This window comes from Tigriopus californicus, chromosome 2, assembly GCF_007210705.1.
Source record: "Tigriopus californicus strain San Diego chromosome 2, Tcal_SD_v2.1, whole genome shotgun sequence".
NCBI classification, from domain to species: Eukaryota; Metazoa; Arthropoda; class Copepoda; order Harpacticoida; family Harpacticidae; genus Tigriopus; species Tigriopus californicus.
Window position 1 is genome coordinate 7734852 of NC_081441.1, and position 24840 is coordinate 7759691.

At 41.4% G+C, this 24840-nt stretch overlaps 2 protein-coding genes across 7 annotated transcripts; both read left to right on the forward strand.

The window, feature by feature from the left end:
• The first annotated feature begins 40 nt into the window (after nucleotides 1-40).
• Nucleotides 41-16203, forward strand: LOC131877246 (ras-related protein Rab-3-like). Of its 6 annotated transcripts, none has more exons than XM_059222865.1 (6): nucleotides 41-522; nucleotides 1238-1505; nucleotides 13233-13454; nucleotides 14378-14496; nucleotides 14573-14744; nucleotides 15743-16203. In XM_059222865.1, exons 1-6 carry the CDS (start codon nucleotides 209-211, stop codon nucleotides 15878-15880), a joined length of 1233 nt encoding a protein of 410 aa, XP_059078848.1. In that variant the 5' UTR covers nucleotides 41-208; the 3' UTR covers nucleotides 15881-16203. The 6 variants fall into 6 exon arrangements, with proteins under 6 accessions (XP_059078848.1, XP_059078850.1, XP_059078849.1 ...); XM_059222867.1 differs by having other exon boundaries at nucleotides 305-446; XM_059222866.1 differs by having other exon boundaries at nucleotides 306-446; nucleotides 1241-1505.
• LOC131877251 (uncharacterized) lies at nucleotides 2640-5173 on the forward strand. The gene is made up of 2 exons (XM_059222873.1): nucleotides 2640-3718; nucleotides 4548-5173. Exons 1-2 carry the CDS (start codon nucleotides 3245-3247, stop codon nucleotides 5160-5162), a joined length of 1089 nt encoding a protein of 362 aa, XP_059078856.1. The 5' UTR covers nucleotides 2640-3244; the 3' UTR covers nucleotides 5163-5173.
• Nucleotides 16204-24840: the final 8637 nt, after the last annotated feature.

Genomic DNA, 24840 nt, shown 5'->3' on the forward strand with positions numbered 1-24840 from the left:
TTTCATAAAACACCCATGTACCTCCCTGTACAAGTGTCCTTTCCGACGTTCAATCACAAGTGTTCCCAAATTATTCAAAGTTCGGCCTTAAGTGCTGGCAATCGTACTAGCGAGGGCCTAAATCTGATCTCAGTTGGGCTCTTTGGATTCCTTTGACCAGTTGACAGTTTCTTGGCTATGGCCTATTCTTCACGACCCGGATCCTACTATGTCCACTACGAGTGAAAGTAGCCAACTTTCCGACTCCACTTCGAGTAAAATCGTGCCTTTGGTCCGGGGCACTCGCCCACCGCCTTCCCGCCGACCTCCCTTCATTCGTGGACGGGTTTATCGAGCCCCACCGCCGCATATTAGCCGTCAGTTCCCAGCGACTGGACGGTCTCCAGTGCTATCGAGATCGGGAGTTGGAGCCATCTCACAGATCCGAGGAGACTCGCCACGCCCAGGTCGGGTCCCGCCTCCCTCTGCTTTGGACCGAAACGATCTGAAGCGGATCTCTCTAAGGAGCCGTACCTTCTTAACGTTCGTTTCACCAGGGATTATATGTTCAAATGTTTCTTAAAATGTGTTCTTAGGAGCATAGCAGCAATTGGATACGGGTGGATTGGAATATTACAAAATGCCAAATTTAGACATTTTGTTTACGAGAACTTTTTGACTTAAAAGCGTTAAATTTGAAAGCTTGACCTATCAGTTTTAAATGATACATGCCACATTTTTTTTTACTTGAACTTTGAAATATTGCTGCAGGAGGACCTGGCCTTGGTATGTACAATCTCCTTTCTTTTTTTTTTTTATTGAATAGCACATGTTCGTCTCATTTTTATTTCACTTGATCCATCACTGCTTGGCATATGGTTGAACCAAATTTGCTGTTTCACTTTCCTTTTTTTAACGAAAAAACTAAATTATCTTTTTAAGTTATAAGTCATTGGGTATTAGAGGGGACAGATTATTCATGAGGATTGTAGGCAAACGATATTTTTCCCTCGCTCTTTCCCGCTTTCGCCAAATTCACTTGGCCCCTTTCTCTGAGAATATCCCCATTGTGAAACAATTTTTAATCCTCCTTGTTCACACGGTTTAAGCGGCAATTTTAGGTCATTAAAACACCCACAACACATTTAAGTGTAGTTGCTTGCGTCAATTCAGTAAAATAATAATTTCTTGAGCCGTGACGAGGACGCCTCATTGCTGGTGGGAAACGAATGTTAACAATAATCGGTCAATTGATCAGAAGAAACTATAAAGGCCAGCATCCCCTTCTTGGCTCCTCCAAGAACATCGTCGAAGAAGAAGCAGGAACCACCACCGACGAGACCGCCAGCGACTGCGAAAAACTCGAGGCACCAGGAGGTACTCAGCATCAATTAGACCAAGACCACGATCGACTCTCTCCTCTCTCTCAAGTCAGTGGAATCAAGACTACCTCTGTGATCCAAAGGAACGAGATGACTATTCCCAATGGCCGTCAACCCTCCTTAGGCAATGGAACCTCTGACAAGGTAAGCCACCAACACCTTGAGTGTTCTCACACGACCACAATCTTATCTTGATCGTTCGTCGCTGAATGAAAGCGGAGTAAGTAATCTTTCTTGCTCTCTTCGCTCAGTAATATATAATGACTCATTTGAGTTCCATGGAGAAAGCGAGTGCAGATGTTTTTTTTTCCTCTTTGGGATCACTTGTTCGATGAATGTGTCTTCGTGGCCTTGTCGCCTGGCTTTAACTCCTTTGCATAAGAACCCTTTTTGAAGAGAGACATGCATTGGGTTAGCACTCTTGCGGTCTTAATGATGAATTTGGTATTCCGAGTTTCGGAGAACCTCCTCATTGGGATCTAAATTGTTTCAGTGTATTAGTCTTGTCAAGAAGGACTTGGGTTCATCAATAATTAAGATGTCCACTCGAAGTCCACAAACTTATTTTCTCCTCTTATTTCTTACTTGAGAGTGGAGACAAGTTCTCGACGAAAAACGGGGACAATCGGCTTTGGTTGGTTATTGATTTGAAACATCAATTGCTCGGATAGAGAATAAGCCATGCCAAGTCTGTAAGCAGTATACATTAGACGAGAACACATGTGTTCCTGGTGATAAAGGGTCCCTAGCGTTCGTTCGCTCGTTCGTTCGCTCGTTCGTTCGTTCGTTCTCGTATCATGACAAATAGCAGCCTGGTTGCCCTCATTTACGACAAGTCGATCCTAAATGCTATGAAGCGAGAAAAATACTGGCGAGAGTTCTCAGTAAGCAAAATCGAGGTCCCACCTAAGTGTACCAAGTTTACAATACCTACAGTGCTGGTGTTATGAGAGGAGGAAATCAAACAATTGCCGTGATTCCCATTGCTCGGGCTGGATTCTTGAAGGATCACGTAAGAACATACCCAAGATATTTTGGCTACGTCGTGTCAAGTGAAGCTAAATTAATGAGAGTGTCTGACCGACCTTTGTTGCCCATAAATCATTTCCCAAAGTCGAGCTTTTGCCTCATGCAAATTGCTCTGCGGTATTCCTCAGGGCTATCTAGCTAGGTAAGAGCAAAAAGAGTGGACGGGTCAAATCAATTCTTAAATCATCAGATCCACTTAAGAATTAACGTTGGGTCATTCATTTGAGATATCTGTCACCAAGTTCAAATTCATCTTCATCCTACGTCAACTCTTATCGCCTGTAGTTCAAATGCTCTTATACTTTTTTTTCCATCTCGGGACAGCCCGATCTGAAAAATCACCTCTGGAAAGGATAGGCATGTAGTTGTGTATGCATGAACCGCGTGTTGCACGAGTTCTAGTTCAGAGTCAACCTATCTACTACTAGCTCATCTCCAGACCCATTCAAATTCGGACTACTTCATCCATGGACATGGCCCATGTCAAAACCGTTCCAGACGAAGCAACTTTGAGACAATGCTAGGCCAATGCTTGGAACCATTGGGTAAGGTATACATTCTTTAAAATGCATGAAGAATGAGTGATGAGAGAATCGAATCGGTGAATTGTTTCCAATCATTGAGTAGTTCTCATCCTCGAGGCTTTGTCGAAAGATGCTCATTCAGTGTCCTCCTCGTCCATCCCTCCAATCTCACCCACACTCGCTTGTTTATGCGATGAAGTTCTTCTTGTTAGAGCAACGGAACGAAATGTGAAAGGTGCGAAGAAGGGGAAAACGTGGGAAATTTCAGTCCAGCCCGAGTTCCAATATTCTACGCAAAGTGGATAGAGAAAGATATACTTTAGCGAGTGCATGCATGCAGCAGACATGTTGCTGCAAGCTCTGGTGATATTTGCTCTCTTGACTTATCATTGTTGTTCCACTGCAGAGGAGTTCAGCCTTTTAGGCCCCAAAGGCGAAATCCCTGACATCAAGGCCGATCGTGATGAAGATATGAAGTCGCCATCAGAAAATCCGAGTTATTTGCCCAATCAATTGTACCAGTTCTTGGGCAAAGTGAACCAGACCTTTAATGGCAGTGAATTCGTTCCTTTTGATCCGATTTCGGGTCCTTTGTTGAAGTCTCGTCGAATTGGATTGGCTTTTCAACCTGAGCAATGTCTATCATTTCGAAGGCTACCCGAGTATTCTACTCCAACGAGGAATGTGTTCAGTGTCGAGTCTGGGGATAATCTAAACATCACTTGCATGACAATCCAGCCTCATAGATGGAGATCGAATGCACCCCTATTTGAAGGCAATGTGGAGCTCAAGAATCTTACTCAGGTCGATGAAAGGAGCAGCCTTCGGCATTCTCTTGGTTAGTTTGTGGGTGGGTTGTGGGTGGGTGGGATGTTTTATTGAAGACCGGGTTCTTGAGAGCTCAATTTGAGAGCAAAGTCGTAGGACGACGAAAACCAATTTCTAGCCTTGTGGATGTCAAGCCCTGAAGTTTTGATGGGATTGGCGATAGAACGACCCTTAGGAGGCAAACGTGAACCTTAAATACGGAGAAAACCGAGTGGAAAGCAAGTGGTACGTTTCAAAGGCGAGAGGGAGAATAATAAAAAGTTCTCGATTTGGTTTCGATTTCAAGTCTTTTTGCGAAGATTCCTCTTTTTCTTCTCGGCAGTGGAAAGATTCTTTTTCTCAATACCTTTGAGACCAACTTTGAAAAGGGAAGTTTTTAGTAAGTTTTTAGGAAATTTTGATAGAGAATCTTCTTTGACGTGCACCAACTTCCTTCCCGATAAGAGTCTCAGGCCAAGAAATGATTGGTCACGTGAGTGTTGAAGGGAGGAAGTGTCTATAATTCAAAGCCAAATTCAAACTTTTTGACATATGACTGAAGTCATCAGAAATAAAGAATTGAGCATTTCAAAGATGAACCCAAAGATTTTTTTCCACATCTGACTTTTGATTCAATAGATTCAATACTATTCATAACGATAACTCATCCAGTTGGACTTATGGGGCAAGAAATGGGTGGCCGAAAGGTTATTTCAATTTTTTTCTTTACCCTGGAGTCCAAGATTCGAGGTTTAAAAATAATTTTAAAAAATTAAAAAAGCGAGTTATTTTACCTGTTCCTTTCATGAACCTGAAACACTCTCAGACTTATTCGAGCTTATCTGAAATCCATGGCCTTCAGTTTCAATCGGACATTGACTACTCGCGATTCAGGTTCTACGACACTTTGATGTTGACTAACCTCAGTCATCTTCATGTTGGAGAATACGCATGCTCGAGCTTTGGTTCCATCAAGCTTACTGAGAGATTGTTCCTATTTGTCAAAGACCAGGACCATCCGGTATCTTCGCCTCGAAAGCAAGGTGCCACACATTTGCTGAATGCCACACTCGGTTCAGACACAGTGATCCCCTGTCTTCCGGCTCATCCGCAATTCGATGTGTCATTGTATAAGGAGAACACTCTCCTTGGGGACAAATATGACTTTCACCCACTCAAAGGCTTCATCATACCCAATGTGACCAGCTTGTCTTTGGCTGGAGACTATCAATGTCGCTTCACATCATACCACCGCTTTGAGCAGATTCGAAGCTTTCGTTTAAAAGTTGCGGAGAAGACTCTTCTACGTGAAGTTTCTCGTGACAATGAGACACCAAAAACATCCAGTGCATTTCTATGTCAAGATCGTTTGTCGTACTTGTTGTTAAGTCTGGGTGCATCAATCATTAATGTTGGTGTACATATTTTACAAATAAAGTGACGTGAATCCTTCTTCTGCCTTTCACCAAAAGTACTGTACCTAATAGTACATGTCGAGATCCAAAGATTGGATACGTCCAATCTTGAAACCTGTTGGTAATTTTTAATGAGAAGACAGCACTGATAAATACGTAATACTGAAAAAATGCTTGGCAAGTTAATGTACGTACAGTGCTAAGAAGAGCGATAAAGTTGTTGGTACGTTGTCAAGATGGTTTTTGGTAACTGAAATAATCAACGCCAGGTAAATGGAATTTTCCATTCCAAGTTTTTGTTGCCACTTTCTTCCGTTGACCTGTTCCATTAGTTCCTACATTCTTTGGCCGCTTTCCCCTTAATGCATTGTGTTGTTGGCCAGAGCTATTAATTTGATCCTTGGACTTTCTGAGAACGAATGGTCTTCGCCTCATTTATTTATTTTTTCACTACTCGAACACGTTAGACGCTTTCTACTTGCCTTCGATGAGTAGGCCATAAAGGTCTTAGGAACGATAACATGGACCACATTCTTTGACATTTGATTGTGTTCTAGATACAAAAGTAAGAGTGGGTTTTCTCTCAATTCATTCAAGGCATTATTGGTTATTTAAGTATCATGCCTCAAATACTGCAACAACATTTGACATCATGTCACATTCATACATGCATTGGATTGTGTGTTATTACAAATTCAAAAATATCTGTATTAGAGTCTAGACTAAATGTACTTCTGTACGTTAAAGCATTAAGTCACATTTTTGACCCCACGTTTTTCTTACATGCACTTGCTTACTTACTTAAGATTATCATAATCTAAATCATAAGAGGGCTTTAATGAAGCAGAGGAAGAGTCATTAGTTGGGTGTTAAATAAAAGGCAAATATATATGGCCATAAGAGCACTTAAATTGCTCTAAAAAGCGGCCAAAAACATGGTAAAGAAGCTTTGAAAAAGCAATCAAAAGCATAAGATGTTTAATTTCATGGACCCGCCTGAGCAATTGTAGTAGCGGAGAAGGACACAAAGGTACAAAATGGCTAAATCTTGTTGTGCATTGTAAGAAAGAATGGTAAAAAGATTGTTTCAGTCACATTATTTCCAGTTGCATTGGACAAAACGTATATGAATTGACCTTTTCTACCATATCCTAACTCAAGTTAACTCTTTAATCGGAAACTACCTTTTCAATGAGATTAGCCATTGTTATCAAAAAAATGAAATCTATTTCGTATCTAGAACAAATCAATATCAATCTTATTGAAACTAAAATCAAATCTTAACCAATTCAGCTTAATTACATTTTTTATTCGCGACGTTTTGGTGTCAGCAAGGATTGCCGAGATTTCGAAACTGACCTACTCGTACATGAGCGTACATTGGCATTTCTACACAGACGTATTTCACCTTTAAATACGATCTAAAAGCCAAGTTTTTGCGCAAAATAAATTGTAACATATTTCCAGCTGGCCCTTGTTCATATCATTAAGTGGAGTCATAACATAAGAGAAAATTTGTGTTGTTAAAAATGGGGGGAAAAAAGAAAAGCTCTTGAAGGCCAAGATAACCAAATAAGCAAAATGCGACATTTGCCTTCTTAACAGTCCTTGCCATCGGATATCGCATTATTGATGGATGGCTCAATCCCCTTAGCAGCTATGACAACAAAATAAGCCAAGAAATGGAGGAGGTAAAATGCGTGTCGTTTAGTCATGTTTTTTTTTTCATTTTGAGTTTTAGTGTGTATCTGTATTGTAAACATAGATTTAACTTTCCATTTGACTTGTTTCCAGCATAAACTTTTCGCTCATCTTCGCACCAACACAAAAACTTATCCGATATTTAATTAGCCGCATTAGTTCATTACTTATTCTTGGCTTCAAAACTACGTAGCTGTGCACATGCAGGGTATTCAACACGAAATGGTTTACCTTTCATTTCCTGTCTTGCCTGGGGCGTGCCACATGCAGTCTTCAGGCGTGTATTCGTTCTAATCTAAATTATTCGATGTCGTGCGAACTTTTCCCGCCTACACAATTCCCTTCACCGTTTTGCCTTGAGCCTTGATTGCCAAGATCAATTGCTAAGAAATGCAACCTTGGAAGTTGCTTTCCTAGTTTAGAGTCGAGATGTTTTTAAAATGAGTTGCCGGGGCTAATTGGCACTCAAAAGGAGAAACCAGTTCCTAACCAATCTCTCCTTTTTTAATTTCCCTTTTGAACTTGGTTGATGGAAGTAGAGGGAAGACGAAGGAAGACGAAGGAAGGAGGCAAACTAGAGAAGGGCTCTTTTGCAGTTTGAAAGAGGACCAGGCTGCAAACTTCTGCCACATTTAGTGCGAGGAGTGGTTGAGATCCATCCAGTTTGCCATTGAAGCAGCTGACTTTGAAGAAGCGCATGACGAGCGGCAAACGAGTCCGGCCCATGCAGAACCAGGAACCAGGAACAGAGCAGTGGGGTGAACCGAAGAGGACTCCTCACCACGCATTACTACTTGTACTGTCATGCAAACCACGAGGAGATTGGAAAGAGGCCGTTTGGTGCTCATTTTCAAGGCCGGAGTCTGAGGAAAGTCATCACCTCGGTGTGAAGGGGCACACTCTGACAGTCTCTAGGGGCGGAGAGGAACCGGGGGGTGAAGATTGGCGTTGAATGGCTAGAAGAAGCGAGCAGTAGGAGGATCTCCAACCTAAACGAGTGTCTTGTCGGATATTGTAGTATGTTACCCACCAAGTTTCGTTCCCGAGCGTCTGTGAGGAAGCAAGGCCTAAAGATTGGTGTAGAGTGCTACATTGAACGGACGACTCTCAAAGACGGACGGAAGGAAGGACGGAAAGAAGGACGGGATGAAGGACAGAGGAACGGAGGAACGGAAGATCAGCAATGAGGAGGACGAGAACATGGAGAAGGCGAGAGGACGAGAAAGAAGTCGAAGCAAGTGGACCAAAAAGACCCCAACGATTGCTGAATGAGTCGAACGAGGAACAAGGAGGAGAAAGAGGAGGGAACAGAAGAGGATAGAAGGACAGGACACACAGTGCTAGTCTAAAGCAGCTGAAGCATTCCGAGGCCACTGCCGTGAGAATAAGAACAGATCAATTGTGGTGCGGCGGATCACATAATGCTAGGGTGTTACATAATTACTCTTGGGCTCGTCTTGGGTCGCTAGTGGAGTAGTGGCAGGCCTATGACACACTCATCAAATTGCATGGGTAAGTGGTGTGGGTGTTTTGGTGTTTGATGAGAAACACTTTGAAGTCTAATGAGGCGATCATGTCTGAGAAGCCAGAAGTGCTGGCGTATATTAGCCAAGACGTGCCTCAAACTCGATGGTCACCGGTGCATCAACATGAATTGACAATCCCTTGATGCCCCAAATTTGGGTAAAACCGAGCAAGTGGAAGTGTTTGGTTCCACACACAGAGCCTCTAACTAATGTACGACTCCCACGATTTCGGCATTGGCCTTTAATCTGGTCAAATGTTCAGTGCTGCGATCACCTACAGAAGGCTTCTAAGAAACAAACAAGAGATTGCTCTCTCTCATTGGGAGAGAGATTTGTGAGGCTTCTCTAATATCAACCTCCTACATGTACTGACCATTTGTTACTCCCGTGGCATTATCTATCAGCATAAGAAATAGACAAGAGAGCGAGACAACAACTCTGCTGGCGATTGAATCGATGGGATTATCCCCATTAATAGCCTTGCTCGGGAAAGTCTGCCATTGTTCCCGTCATGAAATGGGGAAGTTGTGAAGTGTACCTAAACAACTCTAGGCACGAGAATTGATTCTTCGAAGAACTGGCTCTTATGGTGCTACAAGAGGTGGAGTAAAAAGACACTATTAGACCCCGAGCTTAATCAACATGAGGTGGAACAATCGCTTCTCTGGGGTCCAATTTCTGAAAAATAAGCCGATCCCCTGAGCATCTTTAAGGTTCTTGTGGTACATTCTCAAGCCGAAAACTGACCTCCGATTGCCAAAACTTGCTGGCTACTATAGATTTTGGAAATTGCACACGTCTGAACCATGGAATCCAGCAACGAAAGGCCCCTTCCACCCACCCGCAAACGGGTTCCACCTCCAATTCCCCCAAGACGGGCCTCGGAACTCAATCTCATTCAGAAAAAAAGTCCACCACCTCTCCATCCCACCCATTCTTCAGGAACTCTGTTGTTGTTGTCCTCTTCCGACGTTCCATTGGTTCCATCAGCATCAGCCACGACTATGGCTCAGTTGGCATCAAGTGCGCCACCCAGAGATGCTGTTCATGCCAATCCAATACTTGACTCGAGAAATGTCGACAGCATGGGGTCTGAAGGACCCACTTTGGCCAATCCTGTCCAAGGATCAGGTCCTCAAGACAACGAGGGTATTGGGAACAGTGCTCAAGACTTACAGAACTCTGAGCAGCACGCTCCAGTCAGAGATGGAAAACGAGCAACCGAGAAACGTGCATCCGATGAGTCCCAAAGAGAAGCCAACACGGCGAAGGAGAAAGAACAGGAACAATGTGATAAAATTTCATTACCATTCAAAGGAGAGAGTAAGGAAGAAGGACAGGTAAAGATGGCTTCTCAAATTGAGTCTCATTCCAGTGCAGATCATCGAGCAGCTGCAGAAAGTCCCAAGCAAGCAGCAATAACTTCTAGCGTGGCCGTTGGTCCCGGAGGATCAGTCAATGACGGACCAACTGAAGAAGACAAGTCGCGTGAATCCGTAAATACTTTGTATCAAAGGCCATTAAACGTCGTCAATGACGACGAAGCCGACCTTGGCAAGAAGAGTAATAACAACAATGGCCAGATAGAATGCAATCACGACAGAGATCCCAAGGCTTCTTCTCAGAATGAGTCCTTAGAAGAATACCATCAGCTGCCAAACGACGAAAACAAGGTTCAAGACGTGACGAAGCAGACAAAAAACGGCAATCATGAATACCAAATGAAAGGAACAAGACAAGGGTCCAACAATCACGCAACTGAAAATGCTCAGACCAACAACGATGCCAAGCAAATCATATCAAAGTCTGAGAGCATAATCGAGGTCATCGAAAACTCAAAAAGTGCATCGTCAGTACGTCCATCCTCGTCTTCTTCGTCTTCATCATCAACAACAGCATCTCGTTCATCCAATGATCTATCTAAAGCTTCTAATGACTCTTGCTCGCCTTCCAAAGGAATCTGCCTTGATTTGGACCCGATTCAGACCACAGATCCACAGTCTTCCCCGAAATCCGTGTCAGATGGTCCTCATCCCAAGACTGATTTGGAACACGATATCGACATTAGAAATCACAGATCTACTCAAACCACCATCAATAATAACCTAGTGCTCACTGGTTCCTGCAACCACTTTTTTTGGATAGAAAAGGTAGGCATTTCTATTCAAATGAATCAATGTCAAAATAACAAAAGATTTCAGACAAAAAACTTGGCTTCAAGCTTTCAAACAAGCTGGCAAAGGTCATGAGGAACTGGACTTTAAAGATAAAACTTGAATACCTTTCTTTGAAACTATGAGCCCTTTCCTCTCCTGAAAAGCAACGGTTTGGTAGCTCGTCTTGACGGATAATTCAGAGACGGCCTACTTTCAAAGCTTTGAAGTAGGCAATAAATGTTTAAGCGTTAGTGTAAGGGCTCAAAAAATATAAAATTAGATAATTATACTGACCATTATTGAACCTGAAATTTTTCTCCGGATCCAAGAACCGGAACATGTGATTTCCGATTTCGAAACACAAATTTGGAGAATCAGTAAGTCTTGAAAAGGAAAGAAAGCAAAAAAGCGTGAGTCATATACGCAACCACATATCCAATATTTTATCCGAAGGCACTTTTTAGTGAAAGGGCCCTCAAGTTCAGACCATTCTTATGGAAACCTAAAATTGAATTATTGGACGATATATAGGTGTGGAGAAACCTTTTTCATTCCGTTATTTGTCAATCTTTCAATTGTGATAGCTCCGAAAAACATCCTAATGTACCTTTATTTACGTGGTCAAATTTCTTGCAACCAGACTCAATATCATAGTCAAAACAAGATATTCTGATGTTTTAGTCCGTGGCATTCTCGAAAATGAAGAGGAATAGAACATTTGTATACCATTGTATATCATGGTAATGCACAAAAGTCACTTATGGCGTAAGGATCAAGAGAGGGATCACGGAACCCATGTTTGAGTCCGCTTTTTCTTCTTTGATCCTCCTATCAGTTGCCTAAGAGTGCTAGCTAGGCCTGGTTTTAGGGAGCAAGAAGAACCCGCGCCTCTCCCAAGGCCTCTTGTTTCGACAAGTTCTCTTCTCGGGTTGGAGAAAGCGGGTTCTGTCCTCTCTTTTTCAGTTCTCATTTCTTTCTTTCTGTCTTTCTTTTTTCTCTCTCTTTCTCTTCCTCCTCCGGTTCCTTCCCGTATTCTGAGTTGGAAGCTCCCTGGTGGCTGGCGTCCTTGGGATCTCTTCTGTTTGTTCAACAGGGAACAAGAATGCGCTTGACTGGCAAGAAGAGGCATGTCGAAGGGAACAGAGGAGCAAGCGTGTAAAAACGGCTCGAATGGCTACAATCTTGGGGAAGAGATTCTAAGACCTTGTGAGCTTCGCTCTCGACCGCTTTCCAGAAAGAACCAATCGGGACCAAATGCGTCCACCAGCTGTTCCCTCTGAGTTGAGACTGGTTGTACTTGACGGTTCCAAATGTGTTTAGTACATAGATTATGTATGCAAAGAGAGATGGAGGGACCGCGCGAAAGGTGCTTGCGACAGAGTTTCCATTTTGGCGGGTAGAGGCTCGCTTGTTCCAAGCCCCTTTGATTGCCGTTGGAAGAGGCGTGAGAGACTTTCCTCTCTTCCACTCCTCCCGGTCTGGATTAGCTCCCTGCGCTGTGACTTAAATCGGAAACCCGCCGTGGGACTCAGGCTACACGTGCTGAATTGTCCCTCCTTCCTCTTTCTCGCTCTCTCTCTCTCTCTCCACAAGGCCTTTCTGGGTCGTCCCTGGCTCTTCTGCTACTTGTTCCTCGTTCGTTGGAGGTGGTTCTTTTCACTGTCCTCTTGAATGGGGTTGTCAGTCCTGAGAATCGGTTAGCTAACAGCTGTTGCTTTTGAGGTTCCAAATTACGACATAGTCCAGGAGCGAAATTCATGTCCCCATCACCTTGGACTCAAGAGAGCTTATCGAAGGCATCCGAGCTTCTCCCATCCGGTTGCCAAAGCCATCTCGATGTGGTGACCCTATCAAGCTGGCCAAGTTTGTTAATCGATTGCTATCCGTGGAATGATTCTCATGAGAAAGTGAGCCTGAGTCTATTGGCGCAGTTCCTCCCATCAGTTGACTCCGTGTCATCCTCCTACCCAAAGGACCTTCGACTCCATCATCACCTTAGTTTTGACTGCCAGTACAACCCTCTCCAAGTGGAGACTCCCTCTCTCACCTTGCCCCCAAGTTAACCGAACAATAGCGAAACAAACGTGAGTACCCGAACCTGAGGATCCTCCCGGCCTTGCCGCCTGGAAGATCCATCCTTCACTTGGTCATTGAGGAGGCGGCCAACGAGCATAGCAGGGAAGGAGGCAAGCAGAAGGGAGGCGAGCCAAGGATAAGCGGACCAGATACACGAGGCTGTCCGTGTTCTCTGCTTTTCAAAGTTTTCTTGAAGGCTTAGGAGGTTGTTACTTCCATTGGTACAATTAGTGGCTGACTGTTGTGTTAACTTTTCTCCCGCCGCTCTCGATTGCCAGATTCCACGATTCCTCGTTAAGGAAGACGTTAGTCTAACAATAAGACAACAAGACCCTTCGAGCCATAGACGTTGGTTCCACATTCCAATCTTGACACTTGTTGGGCTAACAATATGATCGTGATTCATCAACAGGTTCCCAATATCTGCCACAATCGTCGAAGCAGTGTTTTAGTTTAAGCTATCTATCTATCTAGTGACCAAAGTTGAGGAGGGGGGGGACCTTGTTCCATTCCTTGAAAACATGATGATGGTAATCACGGGACCGTCGCCAAGTGAGCGCGATCCTAAGAAATATGTGTGCCTCACTACTAGTTCCAAAATGACCTCCTCGTAAATCATGACTCCTTCTCGTTTCAGATGGGATCTCAAGGCCAATCATGGCAAAAAGACGCCGCAGACCAGAATTTCGACTATATGTTCAAGCTTTTAATCATTGGCAACTCATCCGTGGGTAAAACAAGCTTCCTCTTCAGATACGCCGACGATTCTTTCACATCCGCTTTTGTGTCCACCGTTGGCATTGACTTCAAAGTGAAGACCGTGTTTCGTCAAGATAAGAGGGTCAAGCTTCAGATTTGGGTGAGTCTTTCTTCCCTCTAGTGGTCTCGATACGACTTCAATGTCACTTGCTCTAAGATCAAACCAGAAATGTACTGAGGAACTGTGTCCAGAGGCCTGGATGCATGTTCAAAGGGACCTGAAAGGGCCAATTTGAAAGGTAGTGCGTTCCACTTGATCTTTTGCTGGCAAGTCTTCATGCCTGTCCTTCTGTATTTGATACAACAAGTATCTCCTTACTTTCACCAATGCAGAATGTGTTTGTCGCTCATTTCTTGAGGGTCAATATTGTTTTTCCCAATTCGTATTTTTGGGTGATAGTTGTTATCGTTTTTCTTATTTTTACCAACCCTGGCTGGTTGATGTTTCAGTCAAAGGGTCGTCGGAGATTACTGACCATGCCCTCTAATGAGCTTCTCGCTAATCTTAGGATAAAATAGATCATGATTAATCAAAGCAATTTTCAAACAGACCTTGAACAACATGGGTAAAAAGTTGGAACACAGCCAGGATTTTTGATCGAAGTACATTATTGTTGATAATCATGTTTAAGACTTCAATCATCAAAATGAGCCCTCTTCATGATAAAAGGTTTCAAAACTGCAACTTCGGAACCTTTTCACTAAAGGCAATGTAGGTTCACTCAGACAAAGCCAGTTTGACAACTAAAGGTTTGGTAAAACCACACACGCACAGTAGAAGGAGCACCAACATCTTTAGGGCCTTTTGTAATTAAACCAGCAAAGTTTATTCAACCACAAATAATGTCTTTAAGAGACAATGATTAGGGGTTTCAAAGAGGCTATGACCTTGTATACCAAACGTTTGGAGCGAAAACCATTGTCTTTGTACTAACGAAGGTGTCACGGATCCAATCTGTTCCAAAGCCTCATCTTTCTTTAATAAGACCATATTAATCCTAAGATGTGGAAATCTTCCCTTAGGACACTGCTGGCCAAGAGCGCTATCGAACCATCACAACGGCCTACTATCGTGGAGCTATGGGCTTCATCCTCATGTATGATGTGACAAATGAGGAGTCATTCAGTAGCGTTCACGACTGGTAAGTAGCAAAATGTTTTAGGAGATGATCAAAATTTTGGATGATGAATGATGTTAATGAATCTTCGATTGCACAGGTGCACGCAAATCAAGACGTATTCCTGGGACAATGCACAAGTGATCCTCGTGGGCAACAAATGTGACATGGAGGATGAGAGGGTAATTTCGTTCGAACGTGGAAAACAGTTGGCGGATTCGTTGGGGCTGGAATTCTACGAAACATCTGCCAAAGAAAACATTAACGTCAGAGTAAGTTTTCCCGTCGACGTTTTGTCAAGGACTCATGATACTTTGTTCAGACTTGTGAGGTCATAGTGTCTGCAGGTGGTTGTTAGCCTTGAAGAAGAACAAATGATGTAAATAGGTGGGCCTGTTCTCATTATTGATTACACAAAACCTCTAAAAGAGGCCCTTATGTTCTACATTGAATTTATTCTTCTTACTTACCTTTTTCAACTTGGATCGAATTGTGTAAGGTTTGAGAGAGTCTATAACATCCAATCAGACCGGGAATGTGTTTTAAGCATTAGATATCAATCTCATCCTTCATAAGGGCCCTTATTTGCAACGTCAAACTGCCCAAACAAAACGGGAAGAGGCACGGTAGATTGCAAAATAAACCACTCGTGACATGCCATGAAAGCGATTTCGTTTTCCGGACATTATGTGACCGGGTCACTAAATATGCATAAGATTTTGATAGAATTAGCCGAAAACATCTCAAACACATTAAATTCAATAAAGAGAAATCGGTCCTATCGGCCCTTTATTTGCTAGAGGCTGACTTACAAAGCGCCCTCTAAAGTCCAGAACGTAAATCGCATTTCATGCAGCGTAAGGCCCTTATTGCTAACGAATCAGTCTCGGGAGGCGAGTTTTTTAAACGCTCGTACGGCTCGTACCTCTGACTTAAGCGTTGGACGTTACCCAGAATGAGCATTTACTCACCACTTGGGCGAGTGTATTTTCATACGAGTTAACGTCCAACCCTTAAATCCAAGGTACGAGCTTTAAAGATCAGGCCTCTGAATTGCATCAATCATTGTTTGATTGTTGTGTTCCACTGAAGGAGTTTTCTTCCACAGTAGGAGCCCGCTCTGCCTACAAAACGTTGAATCTTGTTATCTTATAATGCCCGAAACTCTTACCATTTTTTATGCGTGAGTGGGTTATGAATCAACAATAAACATACTCGATCAAAACATACTCCTGTTTTCAAATTTACTACGTGACTTTTTTCATTGCAGGCTGTGTTCGAGCGCCTTGTTGATATTATATGTGACAAAATGTCTGAAAGTCTGGATTCTGACCCCAGCCTCCTGAATTCCAACAAAGGTACACGCCTTGATTCTGCGCAACCCTCCAACGTCAATTGTAATTGTTAAACCGTTTCCTCAAGTTTCTGAATCATGGAAATCCAGAATTTCACTTCGCCTCGAACAAGGCATATCATTATCATCAATCCTACTATCATTATCGACATCTCTTTGCCTTGAAGAGTCCATATTTTTTTTTCTTTTGGTTGAGACAATATTTGTGTCGATCAATTACATTTGTGATTAGATAATCCAACGCTGTCTCTCTGTTCCATCGTGAAATTGCAAATGATCCATAGGTGTATGATGTAAGCAAAGTTCTCAGTTCCAATCATCCCTTGTTTTCCAAAATCTGAAGCAGATTCGAATAAAAGAGTTTCCTACTTCCACAACACGTCTTTGTCTCTTTATCTCTCTTTACTGGATATTGAAACGTGCACAAGACATATTTTATGAATAGGTAGCGCTATTAGAGTTTTATTGAAGCTACAGATAAAATTTACTAAGAACCAAATAAACAAAAGTCTGCAAATTACTTTGCTTTTTAATTGATAGTCTTCGAATTCAAATTTCATAGCAAAATTACTAGATAATACAAATGTACAGCATCTACTTTCTCGACCAAAATTGCCTGTTTCCTTCAGTATCATCAGCTGTGCTAATGAATGTACGATTGTCTGTAAAATCACGTTTTCAGATCAAATACTCTGATTTGTATAAAAAAGCATTATATTTGTTACTGGATAAAAGAGTAAGAAGATATAAGATATGATAAAAAGCGACTCAAATTGAAGTGTGACAGAGCCCGTAAAAATATGGTACAAAAAGTTTCTGGTGCTTTTTGCCTTTTGCTGCCATTCTTGTATGGTCTGACTTTATTTCCATCCTAATTTTTGAAATCCATCGTTCATGGTGTACTCTTAATTGGTACATTTAGTCACTGTAAGACAAAAACAAAGAAGGAAATATTATGCTAAATGTAACTTGCATTACATTCCCCACGTAGTACTTCACAACAGACTTGACAGGTTTTTGCCACTTTCCCCTTCAAAGCTGATAAACCACATTCGCGAAGCGGGATGAAATATTTGTACCACCCCATAGGAAGGTACTATCGAACTTGTTTTCTCTTCGAATGTTTTTTCAAAAGCATTCATGAGCTTTGTCCCTGTGCGTTTTGAGAGCACCTTCAAGTCCTCGAGAATCCAGGCTAGTTCGAACAATGAAGCCCGCTTCTCTTCTTTCTCGGGATCCTTCATTGTTCAATTTGCTGCCCTCAAATATTCGTAGGGCTTATGTAGGCGTTGATCCAGTAGCAGGATTTAAGTCAGACTTGGACAAGTTTTTGACTAAAATTCCTGATCAACCTTATATTCAAGGATCAGCCAGATCAGCCAACTCCAATTCGTAGGTCGATCAAATAATATATATATAAATAAAAGTCAAGTAAAATGAATAATCTTCTCGTCTTGAACTGCTCGGATTCCAAGGGAGATTTAGCCAAAAAGATTTTGGGTTGGCTGGTACAAATATAAAAAATGATTAATATGGTCAGTGCGTGTATAAGGTCGAAGTACCAATCCTTACGCAATGTAAGTATGGGTTAATTTCACTGTTTTATTTAACTAAACATAAATATTTTGGTTAGTTGCATTGTATTTCGAAAAGTTTTCACCCCTACACAATTGAGGTAAACCAAATCACAAGATTCAAAAATAGCAAAAATATTTCAAAAGAGAAGAGATAAGACAACAATTGAGCTCTAGGGATAAAGAAACTTATTGCAGCTCTTGCTAATGTCCGCTTTGAAGTATGATGCATGATGAAATAACAATTTATCTTATTTTCATGATCTAATCTGACTAAAGAAGAACATCTTTTGGTGATAAGAACAATTATAATTGTGTGTAAAAAAACTACTTGTCACTCTTTGGTGTCCCCTTGTAAGTCTCAGGGTTCAAAATTAGGAGAACATAAAAAAACAACTGCATCAATATTTACTGCGAGGGTTTTCTTTTGCTAGCTGAAAAAAAACCAGGCCAGCCTGACCAAACTGCTGAAACGTATTTGGCCCAAACCACTTTGAGCTGGATTAAGGCCCTGACTCAGCTCAGCTCGAAATGTAGAGTTATATGTGAGCCCACCTCCTACTTTGGAGCTGGGTTTAGGCTCTCGCTCAGCGCAGCTTGAAATTGTCGAGCTATGATTCAACCAAACTCGAACTCGACGAGGCCATGTCTCAGCCGTGGCCGAACTTTACGGAGCGCAATTGTGGCCCAGCTCAGTTTGACCACCTTTGACTTTAACTTAAAGGCAAGCCTATGAAATATTATTATGCATGACTATGAATGAATGGTCAATTGCAATCAACAATTTGGTTGTTACTCAGCTCATTGTTGAACGAGTTGTGAAAGCATTTCATATTTTTCAAATTCAAATTATTTAAGTACTCAGCTCTAGCAATAGTAACTACTAGGGGTTGGAAAGATATTTTTAGGTTAAATTATATTCTAAACTATTTTGACCATTTCGGGGCAAAAGTACTTCTTCATAAATAATAACCATAAAAAACAAAAACAGAGAATTTTCGATGAAACTGAAAAGTGTTGGTCATGTTTAGACGAAATTTAGGAGAAATATTGGATGGAAAGAAATTCAGGGCTACTTTGGCTGTGTCTGACAAAGTTTGTCCCCGCTCAAGGATTTGTTTGACCTTGAACCCAAAGCTTTCATAAAGAAGAACTATTGAACACATTCAGTAGTGCTGTGCAGCCATTGAGCTAATTTTAGCGTTAAGCCAATTGATAAGCCTCCCATTGTTTGCCTCCAAAACTATGTTCGAAAATTTAAGTGAGCACAGTCTTGATGTCAGAACCAAACTAAGGACCAGCTGAAGGTTGGCAAGGGGCCAAGGGAAATGGGTGTGCCATTTGGTATCTATCTTTGCAATTCTTTGAACAATGGGGAAGGATTTTCAGAAGGCACAAAGCCCTCAATTTCTTTCCATGTTATACCACCCTATCCATAACATGGCTTTTACAAAAAAAACATTTAGTATCATCTCGTATGTGGTATGGCTCAATTTTTAACAAATTCCTTATTTTGATAATATCTTCCCAGGAAAACATGTATTGATAGACAACTCAAGGTGTATTTACTTTTTCTATGAACTATAACTGAGGTTTTTGTATCCAATTGCCTTACATTCTCAAACAATGTTGTTAACAATTAAAGAGACAACCACTCATCTGCTTTGTCCCGGACCATGATTTCAAGATGGTTCAAAGTATGCTTTACACCTACCAGTTATACCTAGATTAAAATTTAGTTTTACGTTGATGTAAAAGCAAGACTATATTTCTGAGCCCAAAGACCAAGAAGATAGTGAATAACAATAATTAGGCAACTTTTGCCTCAAGACTACCATAAAACATGAATAACTAAGCAAATAACCTTTTTTCCAACTTTTGATAACTTTTTTTACGTTTTCGAAACTTATATTGGCTGATTTTCATGAATTAAAAGCAACTATTCTGACCAAAAGCACAAACTAATTCACCAACCCCTGGTAGCTACATCTCAGAGGTTATATAAATCTCCTATTATATCCTTATATATCTCCTATAAATGCAAGTCTGAGCTGAGACCATTTTTATGGTACCATCGCCTAAAAGAAACTTATGTTCAGAGGCCATAAATGTTGTCTTTTTTGCCCTTTTTAAGCACCTAGTTTGTGTTAAGAAAAGTTAGTGATGCTACCTGACACGAGAACTAGAAACTAGACTGGCCAATAGATCTATTGGTTTATCCAGCTCAGACATACATAGCTCAGCCCGGACATGGGTTAGCTCGGATTTGGCCCAGCCATGAACAACTGGAATATGGACGGGGACGCTTGGTTTGGGAATTAGCTTTTCGCGATTAAGTTAACGCATTATGTTCTTCTTCAAATGAGAATGATCCCAGGCAACAGCAATTACTCATTTCAATTTTCAGCTTGATCGAGCGACTGGATCAAAAGTTATGCCGTCTTAAAAGACACTAAAAAGCTCTTCAATGAATGAACGAACTAGCCCACTTGTGGTAATTGATTACCAGAAGAGGGCTAAGTCATTCATTCTGTGCTCTGTTATGTACTGCACTTTGAGAGGGCATAACTTTTGACCCAGTCGTTTGATTGAGCTGACATTTGAAATATGCAATCGCAGGGATCTGGGGCCAGCCTTATTTGAAGAAGAATTTAATTCATTGACTCAAATTGGAGTTGCTAATTTTCAACCTCACCATCCCCGTCCATATTCCAGTGGTTCATGGCCCAGCTCAGACTTGACCCAAAATATCAACCCGATTAACCAAGCTCAGCTCGAAACCTGTTTTTTTCCCAAGCCCAGCTCAGCTCGAAATGAGCCACTTTCGTCTTCGCCCAGCCTAGACGAAAAATTCTTGGCTCGTTACATCTCTAGTTACAACGAATTTAACCACTTTGAGAAATACATTCACATTGAAAAGCTCAGTGTGAACAACTCAGAGAGAAGTTTTGAAGGTGACTTTTTACCTCTTGTCTAATTAATATTTGAATATCTAAACTTGACCCAGTACAATAGCTAAACCCAACATATTGACCTAAAAACATGATTATGGAACAAAACTAAAGCTTGACAAGTTGACATTGAATTTGCTTTCAAAGTAAGGCTTTGAACAAAAATATTAAGTTTGATCAAAACATTATCAAACTTGATTTTCACACCTAGATTGCTGTAAACATAACTTGTCTTTAAAGATCAAACAATAATTTGTGTAAAACCTTTCAAATTTTGACATGTTTTACATCACAGTTTAATTTTGCTCCATAAGTTAGAACCATGTGTAAGCCAACACATTGGGCTTAATTTCTGTGCTAGGTCGAGTTGTCCACCAGGTCGAGTTGTCCGCTGGGTCGAGTTGTCCGTTGGGTCGAGTTGTCCGCTGGGTCGAGTTGCCCTGGAACCGTTCTTGTGATAAGATAAAGTAAGTTTGGCGAAGACGTAGGTCTTGAAATGAGTAACCCACAACACTTAAAATTGCTTTCCTTTGCAACATTGAATTCCAATATGTTAAGAAGTTTCATTTATGTTAATAAGCGATTGGTTAAGGTCGAGGGATCCTTAAGTGACATACATGTCACTTAGTCAGGTGTCGGGTGTTCCTCAGGGATCCATTTTAGGTCCTCTCTTTTTCATCATTTCCTTGCTCCATTTCAGAAGCTTAGTATTACTTATAATGTCAGTATCCCACCCTATGCTGATGGTACAAATTTAGTATGAATGTTGTAGGAATGGTTAAGATCTCGGTAGTTTAGTAGACGTCTTAGATCAAATCTGCTATTGGGCTGCTGAGAGTAATTTGGCATTGAATGGAATGAAATTCCGCTCAATGACCTTTGGGTCAAGGCCATTGAGCACTCCGCTCGTAGATAATTGAGGTAAACATATGGAGCGGGTCTCGTACATGAAGGATTTAGGCATAGTCCTCCAAGGTAATGGAAAGTTCGATGAGCATTTCCACTTCAACGTTCCCACGACTTTTCAAACCTGTGGTTGGATACATCGTACGTTTAAGTCCAGATATAGTCTTTGTATCAATATGCTTAATCTGTACATGTCGATTGTCCAGTCACATCCTGAAGATCACATCTTCAGGATGTTTGGGCTTAACGAATTCGGCAGGTTTGTAAAAGGTCGAGCAGGTCCAAAGATGTTTTACCAGGAACATTGAAGGTATGAGACAACTCTCGTATTGGGAAAGATTAATGAAGTTGGGACTGTGCAGTGTTCAGAGAAGGTACGTCTTTAATAGCATCGATTAGTTTTGTCACATCTTTGGTTTTTGGATCGATTCTAGTGACCCTAGAGGATTAATGTGCGTTTTGAGAGCATCTTCAAGAGAATCCAGGCTAGTTCGAACAATGATATCCACCTCTCTTCTTTCTCGGGCTTCTTCATTGTTAAATTTGTTGCAATGAAATATTCGAAGGGAGTATGAATGATGTTGATCCTGTACCAGGATTTAAATCATACTTGGACAAATTCTTGATCAAACTACCTGATCAACCCTATATTCAAGGCTTAGCTAGATATGTTTGCAGGCCTCATCTCTAGAAGTCCGCTATTTCTCTCATAACTGAGTATACTATTGCAAGGGCAGCTCCACCCATGTCTACCCTTGACCATTGTGCATCGTAAATGAGTGCAAGGAATTCCAACTAAGTGGTGCCTGGCCCAATGGTTGAAAATTTTCGTTTTTATTTTGTTTCTTACATTTGTATCACCATTATACCTGAGTGAATTTCTTAGACTTACAGGCAAAATCTCGTACCAAGATTGAGTTTAAGTTCATGATTATCTATTGAAAAATACCCCATAGTGGTCAAAGATTCAAAATGGCTCTGATCATTTCTGGTAGGAAGCAATTGGTTAAGGTTGAGGGATCCCTTAGTGACACACATGATGTCAAGTTGGGTGTTCCTCAGGGTTCCATTTTGGGTTCTCTCCTTTTCGTCATCTTCATTTCTCCGCTTCACAAGTTTGGTAGTAGTAATTTCAGTATCTCTTCCTATGCTGACGATACAAAGTTAGTTTCTGGTAGGAATGGGCAAGATTCCAGTAGCCTTGAAAAGGACTTAGATCGAATCTACTCTTGGGTAACTGAGAGTAATATGGCCCTGAACGGAATGAAATTCCGCTCGATGACATTTGGGTCAACTCCTTTAAATACTCCACTTGTAGATAATGGAGGTAAAGATATTGAGCAGGTCTCATCTATGAAGGATTTAGGTGTAGCCCTTCAAGATAATGGAAAGTTCGATGAGCATATCCAGTTGAAACTTGGTACAGCTTTTCAAACATGTGGTTGGATATATCGCACGTTTAAGTCCAGAGATAGTATCACGATGCTAACTCTGTACAAGTCGATTGTTCAGCCGCATCTTAAATATGCCTCTCCCATTTGGGCTCCAATTAGTTCAGCAGGTTTGCAAAAGCTTGAGCAGGGCCAAAGATGTTTTACTAGGAACATTGAGGGTATGAGAGAGCTCACGTACTGGGAGAGGTTAGAAAGGTTGGGATTGTAAAGTATTCAGAGAAGGTACGAAAGGTATCTGATATTGTACGTTTTCAAAAGCATCCATGAGCTTTGTCCCAACCCAGGATTTAGGGTCAATTGTAGTGACCGTAGAGGCTTAATGTGCGTTTTGAGAGCACCTCCAGGCCCTCGAGAATCCAGGCTAGTTAAAACAATGAAGTCCAACTCTCCTCTTTCTCTGGCTCCTTCATTGTTCAATTTGCTGCCCTCTAATATTCGTAGGGCTTATGTAGGCGTTGATCCAGTAGCAGGGTTTAAGTCAGACTTGGACAAGTTTTTGATTAAAATTCCTGATCAACCTTTTATTCCAGGGTTAGAAAGCAATAAGCAAATTTACTTACTTGACATTTTGGGGGATTCTTTTGTATGGGTACAAGAAGGTTAGAGTAGAGGGCTAGTCGGTTAGAGTCATGTCCTAGGTTTCCCATGAACCTCTTGGGTATTTTCATGGGTACCAACCCCATTTAACGGATATCTTATTAAAAACTAGGTCATTGATGGCGCCAAAAACAAAATAGACTCTGAAAACATTTGTCATATAGCTCTGAAATACTCAAAATAAGATTTCTTAGAGTGCAGTTTCCTAACTTCTTTATCTCACCTTAAGCAGCAAGCAGGTACCAACACCTACCTCCACCAATGTAAGGTTGGCGAAAAGTGTAAAAAAACTGGAAAAGCTTAATAATATATTCTTATTATCTGCAAAACTGAATGTATAATCCTTAGCATAATTTATTTAGCAATGTTATGGATTTAGTGCAAGATTGTTGTTGTTTAAAGTCATGAGCCTTTAAGGACATGCTCTTAAAAATAGCTGATTTAAAAACTTGACATCCTGCTCAATTGCCAAAGCTTGAAAAGAATATGTTTTCCACAATTCTTAGCCATTTTCCATAAACAAAGTGCTTAAAATGGCGGCCTGCCCGCCATTTTCTTGCTACAGCCCATGGTTCAACAGTAAGACTTGTAAGTTTGTTGGTATCTCAGCACCCCTCCTAGGGAGTAATTGAAAGTATTCGATGCAATTTAATGAAGGAATATAGCAATGTATTTTCACAAGAAAAATGCGTTGAAAATCTAAGGGCGGATTTACACCAGGACGGAAAACCAAGATTGAATTCGGTTTGAGGATGGAAGTAGGACTGGAGCTGGGGCGACTCCAGTCTTCTTTCACTGTACTCAAGTCGAACAAAAAGACGCATTTTACGAAAAACTCGTCCCGGCACAAGTCATATTTCCATCCTCAAACCAGATTCAATCCTGATTTTCCATCGTAGTATAAAGCCGCCCTAAGACTGGTCGCCCTCATCATCTTGAATTAAAACCAAATGCTACACTGTACGCCATTCACAATACTTGTCGAATTCCATTTGCCCAACAATCTGAGGTCAAAGTGCTAATTGACAAATTATTTCGTAAAAGGAATTGGAAGCATGTTGGTGACCGTCCGTCCAAGTGCATAGTCTCACCCTTTGGTCGTATAGACAAAATGGAACGGCAAAATACGATTGTGCGCCTATTAAAAAAAGCCTAAGAACCAAATTCTTTGTCCTATCCACCCTATGCATGCACCTCATGACGTCGTGTCAATTACCAGCCAAAGTAAAAATATTTCACCACAAATGACACAGCTAGTGGATATTGGCAAATAATGATGGATGAAGAATCAATACACAGGGACATCTCATTCACACCAGGGGACCAATGGGAAAGACTTTGACCACAGATGCCTACAACCTCAGAGGGGACCAAGCCATAGGTGACTTGTCCAATGTCTTGAAGGTGGTGGATAACATCTGTATTGCTTATCCGAATTTTTGATCTCACATGGAATCTGTGTTGGAGGTGTTGAAGCAATGCCAGAAACATAAAATAACTTTGAACTCAGAAAAATTTGCTTTTGCAAAGTC

What these genes read in the sequence shown, in the direction of transcription:
- LOC131877251 (XM_059222873.1), top strand. Translation starts at nt 3,245, where the DNA reads ATGCATGCAGCAGACATGTTGCTGCAAGCTCTGGTGATATTTGCTCTC. An exon ending in AGCTCAAGAATCTTACTCAG is followed by an intron (nt 3,719 to 4,547) that starts GTCGATGAAAGG and finishes AAACACTCTCAG; the next exon opens with ACTTATTCGAGCTTATCTGA.
- LOC131877246 (XM_059222864.1), top strand. Translation starts at nt 9,170, where the DNA reads ATGGAATCCAGCAACGAAAGGCCCCTTCCACCCACCCGCAAACGGGTT. An exon ending in GGGTCAAGCTTCAGATTTGG is followed by an intron (nt 13,455 to 14,377) that starts GTGAGTCTTTCT and finishes ATCTTCCCTTAG; the next exon opens with GACACTGCTGGCCAAGAGCG. An exon ending in TTCAGTAGCGTTCACGACTG is followed by an intron (nt 14,497 to 14,572) that starts GTAAGTAGCAAA and finishes TCGATTGCACAG; the next exon opens with GTGCACGCAAATCAAGACGT.